At 38.6% G+C, this 9,727-nt stretch overlaps 1 protein-coding gene across 1 annotated transcript; it reads left to right on the top strand.

Annotated features, from left to right (window-relative positions):
• The first annotated feature begins 4,411 nt into the window (after positions 1-4,411).
• LOC107709794 (uncharacterized) lies at positions 4,412-8,290 on the top strand. The gene is made up of 7 exons (XM_016514415.1): positions 4,412-6,311; positions 6,527-6,607; positions 6,789-6,821; positions 7,025-7,078; positions 7,298-7,348; positions 7,455-7,487; positions 7,891-8,290. Exons 1-7 carry the CDS (start codon positions 5,750-5,752, stop codon positions 8,148-8,150), a joined length of 1,074 nt encoding a protein of 357 aa, XP_016369901.1. The 5' UTR covers positions 4,412-5,749; the 3' UTR covers positions 8,151-8,290.
• Positions 8,291-9,727: the final 1,437 nt, after the last annotated feature.

The following is a 9,727-nucleotide window of genomic DNA, read 5'->3' as shown; positions in this document are numbered from 1 at the left end:
ATTTAATAAAAAATGTAAGCACATGCAGAATTTACAGTAAAAAAATATATATATATGGCTTTTTTAAAATGATAAGAAATATATATTTTTCCCAATCCTGGTAAAATGTACGACGTTTTATATTTTTAGTGACGACTAAAACTAGTGTAAATGTTTTGCTTTGTTTTATATCATGTGTGTTTACATAATTTATTTATTCATTTATTTTCATTTAAAAGAAGCGAATAAGACTCGGGACAATTGAATGTGCACACGTGCGTGAGAGAGAGAGAGAGAGACAGAGAGGGGTTTTTAGAGGTTTTGGGAAACCTCTCATTTGAAAAATTGTCATACCTGTGCTAGGAGGAAAACTTTGTCTCACGGAAAAATGTAAGAGGAATTTTATTTATTTATTTATTGTTTTATTTTCAATTTCATTATACATTACAGAGTGTGCGTGCACGTGTGTATGTGTGTGTGTGTGTGAGAGTGAGAGAGAGACTGTCCCCTGTTTCCTATAGTCTGGTATAGTTTGCCTGAGCGTGTGTGTGTGTGCGTGTGTGTGTGTGTGAGAGAGTGAGACTGTCCCCAATCTGATGTGAGCATAAGTATTGGGACAGTAGAACTTAAAGCAAATGTAAAAGTTTAAAAGCTAATATTTAGTTGCGAATCCCTTGCATGCAATCACAGCAGTGAGTCTGCCACCCATAGACATCACCGGACTCTTGGTTTCATCCATTGAAATGCTTTTCCTAGCCTTTAATACAGCCATTTTCAACTGTTGCTTGTTTTGGGGAGTTTCCACCTTTAGTCTCCTCTTTAGCTGGCGAAATTCATGTTCAATAGGATTTAAATCTGGAGACTGACTTGGCCAATCTAAGAGGTCATTGTCCTGTTACAATATGAAGCACTTTCTAATGAGTCTTGTGGCATTTTCTTGAACATTGGTAGCCAAGATGTTTTTGTACACTTCTGCATTCATTCTGCTATCACCATTATTTGTTAAGTAATTAATAAAGTTGAGAGAGCCTGTTCCAGAGGCAGCCATGCATGCCCACGCCATGACACCACCTCCACCATGCTTTACAGATGAGGTTGTATGCTTAGGATCATTTGCAGTTCCTTTTTTCTCCACACTTGCTTTCCCATCACTTAGATAATAGATCATCTTTGTCTCAACTGTCCATAAAACTGTCCCAAAACTCTACTGGCTCACCTTTGTGCTTTTTTGCGAACTCTAATCTTGCCTTTCTATGATTGCTGATGATCAGAGGTTTGCATCTTGCTGTGTAGCCTCTGTAATTCTATGTCAAAGTCTCCTGCGGACAGTAGATTGTCAGACCATCACTCCAGCTTTCTGGAGATTGTTGGTGATTTTACAGATACTTATTTTAGGGTTCTTTTTCACAGTTTTTATGATTTGTCTGTCATCAACGGCTGTTGTTTTTCTCAGCCAACCAGGTCGTTTTTGGTTGCTGTAGTCGCCGATGGTTTCTTTCTTTTTCAGGACAATCCAAACTGTTGATTTATCCATGCCCATTGTTTTTGATATAGCTCTAAATGAGTTCCTCTTTTCTTTTAGCATCCGAATTGCTTGCTTGTCTCTCAAAGTCAGCTCCCTCGTCTTCATCCTGGTTTGTGTGTGACGTCATCAAATGCAAGACTCAGAATGGAGAAACAATGGCTATAACTGATACAACACATTCCCTGCTTTTAATATCTGAACAATTAATGCAACATGACACAGCTGATCACTTAGAAAGACCTGTGAGTCAACTGTCCCAATACTTATGCTCACATCAGATTAGGGGTTGAAACTCTAAAAGTGCTGATCTTCTTAGTTGGTAAAGCATCTATGTATTGAATCACCCAATAATAAAAATGTGATATTCTGTAGTTTTGTCTCATATTCATCTTTTAATCATATTTGCAGATGTCTTGACTCCACAGCAGACAAAGCAATTTTGTCATTACTGTTCCAATACTTATGGAGGGCACTGTATGATCTTTAATTGGCAAAGACATATTGATTTTTAATTACAGTCAGACTTTTAGAATAGATGGATAGTGATATAAAATGTTTTATTTACATTTGCTTATATAGCGGTACAGATGATGGTTAATTCTGAGCTAGCATGTGTGTCGTATGTCCCCATACTTACTGCTGCTGTCATGTTGTGTATTGTGGGGGATGGGCAGAAGTTAAGTGTGTCTCTTGCCAAATTGGACCATGGTTTGTGTGTCGTATGTCCCCATACTTACTGCTGCTGTCATGTTGTGTATTGTGGGGGATGGGCAGAAGTTAAGTGTGTCTCTTGCCAAATTGGACCATGGTTTGTGTGTCGTATGTCCCCATACTTACTGCTGCTGTCATGTTGTGTATTGTGGGGGATGGGCAGAAGTTAAGTGTGTCTCTTGCCAAATTGGACCATGGTTTGTGTCGTATGTCCCCATACTTACTGCTGGTGCCGTGTTGTGTATCGTGGGGGATGGGCAGAAGTTAAGTGTGTCTCTTGCCAAATTGGACCATGGTTTGTGTGTCGTATGTCCCCATACTTACTGCTGCTGTCATGTTGTGTATTGTGGGGGATGGGCAGAAGTTAAGTGTGTCTCTTGCCAAATTGGACCATGGTTTGTGTGTCGTATGTCCCCATATTAACTGCTACTGTCGTGTTGTGTATTGTGGGGGATGGGCAGAAGTTAAGTGTGTCTCTTGCCAAATTGGACCATGGTTTGTGTGTCGTATGTCCCCATACTTACTGCTGCTGTCATGTTGTGTATTGTGGGGGATGGGCAGAAGTTAAGTGTGTCTCTTGCCAAATTGGACCATGGTTTGTGTGTCGTATGTCCCCATACTTACTGCTGCTGTCATGTTGTGTATTGTGGGGGATGGGCAGAAGTTAAGTGTGTCTCTTGCCAAATTGGAACATGGTTTGTGTGTCGCATGTCCCCATACTTAGGCTACTGCTGGTGTCCTGTTGTGTATTGTGGGGGATGGACAGAAGTTCATTGGACCATCGTTAGTGTGTCGTATGTCCTCATACTTACTGCTGGTGTCATACTATGCATTACAGTGCAATACGTTTGTGATCTATACATTTTGTTATTGTGAAACTATTAAAATAATGTGTTTAAACCCTATCCCTACCTCTTAACATCTAACTATTTTAATATAATCACTTCTAATAAATTTGACTTTTTTTTCCCTAACAGAATTGTAAACATGACGTAGTCTCCTCAGTAGTATCAAGCTTGAATAAATGTGAATGCTGCAGTGGACCCTTTTCCGCTTTTAAGTGGATTGGTGTGAGATGTAAGGGTAAGTATTTTGTTCTGAAAATTAAAAGATTCTCATCTAAATTATTTTGTACCATCAAAAAACAAATTATTGTGTAATCTTGATATCCTAAATGTATCATATTTTGGCTTAAAAAAAGCTGACATTTCTTTCTTTCTCCACCTATCTACCTTTATAATTGTATCTGTTCATATTTCTCAATCTCTCCCTGAAGTTCTGTTGAATGCTCTCTCTTAACATCTAACTATTTTAATATAATCACTTCTAATAAATTTGACTTTTTTTTCCCTAACAGAATTGTAAACATGACGTAGTCTCCTCAGTAGTATCAAGCTTGAATAAATGTGAATGCTGCAGTGGACCCTTTTCCGCTTTTAAGTGGATTGGTGTGAGATGTAAGGGTAAGTATTTTGTTCTGAAAATTAAAAGATTCTCATCTAAATTATTTTGTACCATCAAAAAACAAATTATTGTGTAATCTTGATATCCTAAATGTATCATATTTTGGCTTAAAAAAAGCTGACATTTCTTTCTTTCTCCACCTATCTACCTTTATAATTGTATCTGTTCATATTTCTCAATCTCTCCCTGAAGTTCTGTTGGATGCTCTCCTACTTAATCCCCCGTCATTCTTAGTTTACAAATTTTTCTTACTTTTTTCCTCCTTTTTCTTTTCTCTATTCTCTTCCATCTTCTAGCCGCACTTTCGAACACACTAATTCTCTATCGCTCTGTTATCTATCACTTTTTAAAGCAACTTTTCTTGAATCAAATGGAACCAACCTTGTTTATTATATCCTCAATCTAGTTTGTTCCTGCTTCTGGCATAAAACTTGCTACAAGAAAAATGTGAAGCCCAAACCTGACCCATTAACATCAGTAAGTGTGATTTATCGAATAGTCAGATTTTTTTTTTTTGAGTAATTTTTCCTTAGAAGTAAACTTTTTGAATATGTACAAATAATATTTTTGCTATTTCAGGATTCTGAAGAAGAACTTTCCAGTGAGAATTTGTCCGATCGGGACTATGTACCTAATTCTGTTTCAGAAAGTTCAGAAGTGGGCATAGCGTCTTGAGAAAATGAATGTCCTGAACAACTCTTAAACATGCCGACTACTAAAGTGTCCTGCTTTGAATCTACTGCAGAAATTCAAAATGGCAGACCATGCCAAGAAAGCATCATAGGTAAAGATTCACACCCAAAAGATCCAGTCTGCACAGCACAGCTTGAAATGTCTTGCATGAAAGCCAAGCAAGTACAAGTATCGGAAGTTCACAATGAAGCAAGCGTTGGTAATACTGAAGACACATCTGTTGAGAATATCACAAGCACAGGGGAAGATCCATGTATACAATCTTCAAATATATCTTCTTCAGTAAGCAAGAAGAATTACTGCTACATTTGTGGAAAACTGCAGTCAAAATTTACACGCCACTTAAAAACCCATGAGAAATCAAATGTCGATGTTGCTCGGGCTTTGGCATTGCCAAAACACTCCAAAGAACGTCAAAAACTTCTGAACAAACTGCGGAACAAAGGGAACTACGAACACAATGCAGATGTTTTAGCGAGTGGGACTGGACTGTTAAAACTCAGACGTAAACCAAAGAAAATATATAATTCAAAAGATTATGTGCATTGTATGTATTGCCATGCAATGTTTCTCCGGAGGGATCTCTGACGACACGTTCGAAATTGTCTTTCCAAACCAGTGGAAGATCAGGCAGAGCCAGGAAGAACTAGGGTCTTGTCTTTGGCAACAATGTCTAATACAGCTCTCTGTCAACAAATATCACAGGGTGTTTGGAAGCTGTTAACTGTGATGAAAGACGATGACATCTCTGCTGCTGTGCGGAGTGACTTTTGCATTCTTCAGCTGGCCCAGTCATTTTTCAATAAACATGGACAGGATCCCACCAAATATGACTATATTCGACAGAAGCTCCGGGAAGTTGGAAGACTTCTGCTGATTCTGAGAAAAGAATTTTCAGTACAGACTCTTGAAGATGCTGTAAGACCTGCAAATTTTAATGTGGTTATCCAGGCTGTCAAGAGGGTATCTGGGTTTGATGATGAAAAACACTCATACCAGACTCCAAGCCTTGCCCTCAAGTTGGGCCACTCTCTGAATAAGATATGTGACATTATACATTGCAGAGCTCTAATGGCAGAAGACAGTGAGGGGATAAAGTCAACCCAAACATTCAAAAAGCTGTCTGATGCAAAGTGGTCTGAACTTGTTTCTCACACAGCTTTGACCACCTTGAATGAGGGGCACTTTAACAAGCCATCCACCCTCCCTTTCACAGAGGATGTACAACGTCTTCACCAGCATCTTGAAAAGGTTGCCGATTTAGCCTCTGAGAACTTGAAACAGATGCCATCAGCACAAGTCTATGGAGAACTTTGCAAAGCAACTCTAGCAAAAATCATACTGTTTAACCGACGACGTTGAGGAGAGGTTGCAAAGATGCAACTGAAAGGTTTTCTAGAGAGGGACACAGCTGCCCTACATAAAGGTGTTGCTGTTGGGCTAACAAAGTTTGAACAAAAACTTTGTGCACATTTCAGTCAGGTGGAAATTAGGGGTAAAAGGGGGCGAAAAGTTGCAGTCTTGTTATCGCCAGACATGGTTGATGCCTTAACACACCTCATAATCAGAAGAACAGAGTGTGGAGTCCCAGAAGAAAACACATTCCTGTTTGCAAGACCCAACTGTTTGACTCCATATCGAGGACAAGACTGTCTGAGAATTTATGCAAATGAGTGTGGTGCGCAAAACCCTGAACTCCTCCGGTCGACACAGTTACGCAAACATGTTGCAACTTTGTCACAGGTCCTGAACCTCAAAAATCATGAGTTGGACCAAGTTGCTGACTTTTTGGGCCACGATATTCGTGTCCACAGAGAGTATTACAGGCTTCCGGAGGCTACAACCCAGCTGGCCAAAATATCTAAACTACTACTTGCCATGGAGAAAGGGTCACTTACAAATCTTCAGGGCAAAACACTAGAAGAGATTGAAATTGAAGGTAATGCTACTAAGTTGTTACAAATTACATTTTCAAGTTTACTGTAAAGATTCAAGTATTCATATCCTAAAGATAATCCCTAGCATTCAGACCTTAGATCTTTAACAATGTAATATTCATCAAACTTCAGAGTGATCACCATCTCCTCTTTTTTTTTACTCTAACATTTGCAAAGTTAAACTTACTTGATACTCTGAATGTTTATTTTTTGTTAGATAAGTTAGACTTTACTGATTCTGAGCAAAGTGAAGACAGTGATGCTGAGGAGATACATCCACAGACACAAACAGAAACAGGTAAAAGCACATAAACATACAAACATAAAATCCATAAAGTCAGCATAAGAAGTGTACCATATGATGCACCAAAACATTATAATAGTTCAGAGCTGTTACTGAAGCAGCATGGTCTTGATTCATTTCATATAGACCAAGCACTACTACTGTTTGTTATCGTATTTTATTTTTCTATTCACAGATATTGACTCTGCCTTTGGAGGCCCATCTCAAGGTTTGACAAGAATAAAAAGTTTTCAACTTCAAACCCATTTTAAATATATATACTAACACATTTTGAAACTAAACTTGAGTGTGAAAATGTTTAAAATGCAGTTTAGATTGCTTGATTTATTGTATTGTGTAAATGACACAAGATTTTGAATTTAGGATTAACAAGTTTTTTTTCTGTTTGTTTGTTTGTTTTTTTAAACAAAGATTGTGGTAGGAAAGACAAAGAGCGGAGCAGGAGGGAAGAGCATGAACAACATGGTAAAAGCACAGAAGCATATACAGAAAAAACACTGTACTAGGGAGTCGTGTAGATCAATCATTTTAACCGTTTTTGTTTGTGATGGAGAAATTTTAATTTCTCCATCACACAATTTACAGAGATTTACAGTTTCATTTTAAAGGTGTAAAACAATTTATGAAATGTTTGAGCATGTGCCATCAGAACCTTTATACTGAGCCATACTATTCATACTGCAGGAATGAAGAAGGCTAGGCGCCCTGTTGAGAAACCTCCAGGCACCTCAGATGGTATGAGCATCTACCTCACTCAGCCAGCATCTCCATTGAGGTTTGATTCAATTAATGCAAACCAAGCACTACTACTGTTTGTTATATTTTGTTTTTTCATTCACAGATGTTGACTCTGCCTTAGGAGGCTCATTTCAAGGTATGACAAGAATAAAAGGTTTTTAACTACTAATCTATATCAGGAACTAAGCAACCATAACACACAAATCCGATCTTTAATTTCATTGTTTTATTTACAAATTGATATTTTAGTTGAATGTAACATCAGGATGGACCAACATTTAAAACACAATCTTACAAGGATGGTAACAACACAACCAAATATAATGAATAAATTGCTCCCCTTACTAAAACAAACAGGCAAAAACATGTTTAACAAAAACAGCAGCCCATCATTTTTTACTCAAAGGATTAGTAATCTGTACAAGAAGGCTCGACTAAAGACAAGGGTTGGTAAGAGTGTGGCTGGTTGGGAAAAGAGAGAGATCTGGCCATCATGGTGTTCACCCCAGGGTTCAAGAACCTGTTTTCCTCTTTTGTAGTGATTCGCGATAATTCTCCTGAAAGGGATGATGCAAGAAGGAAACAAAAACAAATATGGTCTCCAACAGAAATCGCTGCAGTAATGAGACATTTCCGGAACCACATCGCAAGGTGTAAACTCGCCACTAAAATGGAATGCCAACAGTGCAAGAATGCTGAGCATCCTGTTTTGGCTAGTTGCTCTGTCCAAAACATAAGAGATTTCGTCAGGAATCGCGGCTTAACACTAAAAAACAAACAGTCACAACATACTCAATAAGTGTTTTTTTTTTACTTTGTTTTGTTTATATGCAAGAGAAACATTCTTCTGCTGTTGAACATCTGTTAAATGATTTAATGTGCTTTCATAATACCGAAAAATGTTTGGTATGAACTTTTACATTTATGAACAGTTATAATTAAGTTTTTTTTTTTTCTTTACACACAGGACGTTTCTTTATACACAAAATGTTAGTGTATCTTATGATGTAATATTATAAGGGCAACTACTGTAATGTTGCTGTAAACAAAAACTAATTAAACTTTGCTCCTTGTTCACAGACTGCATACTGTTATATGTCCTCATGTCTTGTTTGAATGTTGTGTCTTCGCTTAAAGATGATCACCCAGTCAGGGTTTATTCTGCAATAACAACCGGCTGTATGTACATTATCCCTTATGTCACACAAATAGTAGGTCCTTGATATAAATATAAATGTATTGTTTTGCTAATACTTATGTGTATTTAGATGTCTGTTGACATCCTAAACCTAAAATAATCATTATATGGTTGGAAAACACTGAATAGTTGTGATAATATGACAAACACTCAGTGCGTCCGTCCATGGCTCAGTGGCAGGAAAAGCACAAAAGCAGATTTGAATTTAGCAGTTCATCCCGTGTCGTACATGTCAAAGAGTTAATTACACAATTAATGCATTAATTCTGATAGCTCTAGGAGAAAGTTCTTCTCCTTCTCCCCAATGTCAGCCAAGTTCTCCCATAGGTGCCTCTCTGTGGCCACCGTCGCTGCCATCGATCGACCATTCAGCAGTCTGTCTGGTAGCCCAGAGAGCCAGGTCTGTAGTGCAGCACAGCTCGGCCGCCACCTCAGTGGAAAGACCCTGGACCTGGTACATATCCTTCAGCATGTTGGCCTGGTATTCCTGCAATACAGCTATTGTATGCAGAGCACCACCAGTCTGACATGCTGCCGCATACACTCACAAGATGTGACACACAGTAGTTTAGATGGCAGAGTTGGGTCCTTCAATGATGATGTATCACCCAATTGAGAGATAGCTAGCCAGCATCTCTTCAAAGGAAGGCATCATCTTATATCAATGCTCGCCCATTCCCTCAACATTTGCGCAATTATCGTGACTGAAGAGGTGAATACAAGCAAAATACAGTTTACTCCATGACCTCTCAACCTCAACGTGGAGATCCGGAAGAAACGGATGACTCACAGAAGCTGGAGGGGAATGGCTAGACAGAAATCGCTCGTCCAACCTGCCACAAGCAATCTCATCCTCAAGTCCACAATCTCCACTCTGCCTCAGCACGAGCAGTTCCTGAGCTGTGGTGAGTTGACACTTGTCCCAATTCCATTGAGAAAAGGGACAAACGCGTGGAGCTTTGTAGCTGAAAAGCTCTCGCAGTATGCACATTTAGCCCCATCAAGGACTGACCAACTGACTGAGTTGTATGTGTCCTCAGGTGTCAGAAATTTCTGACGCGGAGACATGCATTTCCTGAAACATTTTGCCTGGAACATTGTATTAATAAATATTGATATTTCATCCAAAAAAAAAAAAAAAAAACAAGACATGGGGAAACCAGGGGTTAAAAAACTTT

The sequence above is a fragment of the Sinocyclocheilus rhinocerous genome, unplaced genomic scaffold, assembly GCF_001515625.1.
Source record: "Sinocyclocheilus rhinocerous isolate Xijiao unplaced genomic scaffold, SAMN03320098_v1.1 scaffold1951, whole genome shotgun sequence".
Classification (NCBI taxonomy): domain Eukaryota; kingdom Metazoa; phylum Chordata; class Actinopteri; order Cypriniformes; family Cyprinidae; genus Sinocyclocheilus; species Sinocyclocheilus rhinocerous.
Note: the sequence above shows the minus strand (reverse complement) of the source record. Positions and strands in the feature narration are given on the sequence as shown.

Excerpts from the sequence above, each read along its gene's own strand:
- LOC107709794 (XM_016514415.1), top strand. The coding sequence starts at position 5,750 with ATGCAACTGAAAGGTTTTCTAGAGAGGGACACAGCTGCCCTACATAAA. Across the intron at positions 6,312-6,526 it reads AGAAGAGATTGAAATTGAAG|ATAAGTTAGACTTTACTGAT; the intron begins GTAATGCTACTA and ends ATTTTTTGTTAG. Across the intron at positions 7,079-7,297 it reads GGAAGAGCATGAACAACATG|GAATGAAGAAGGCTAGGCGC; the intron begins GTAAAAGCACAG and ends TTCATACTGCAG.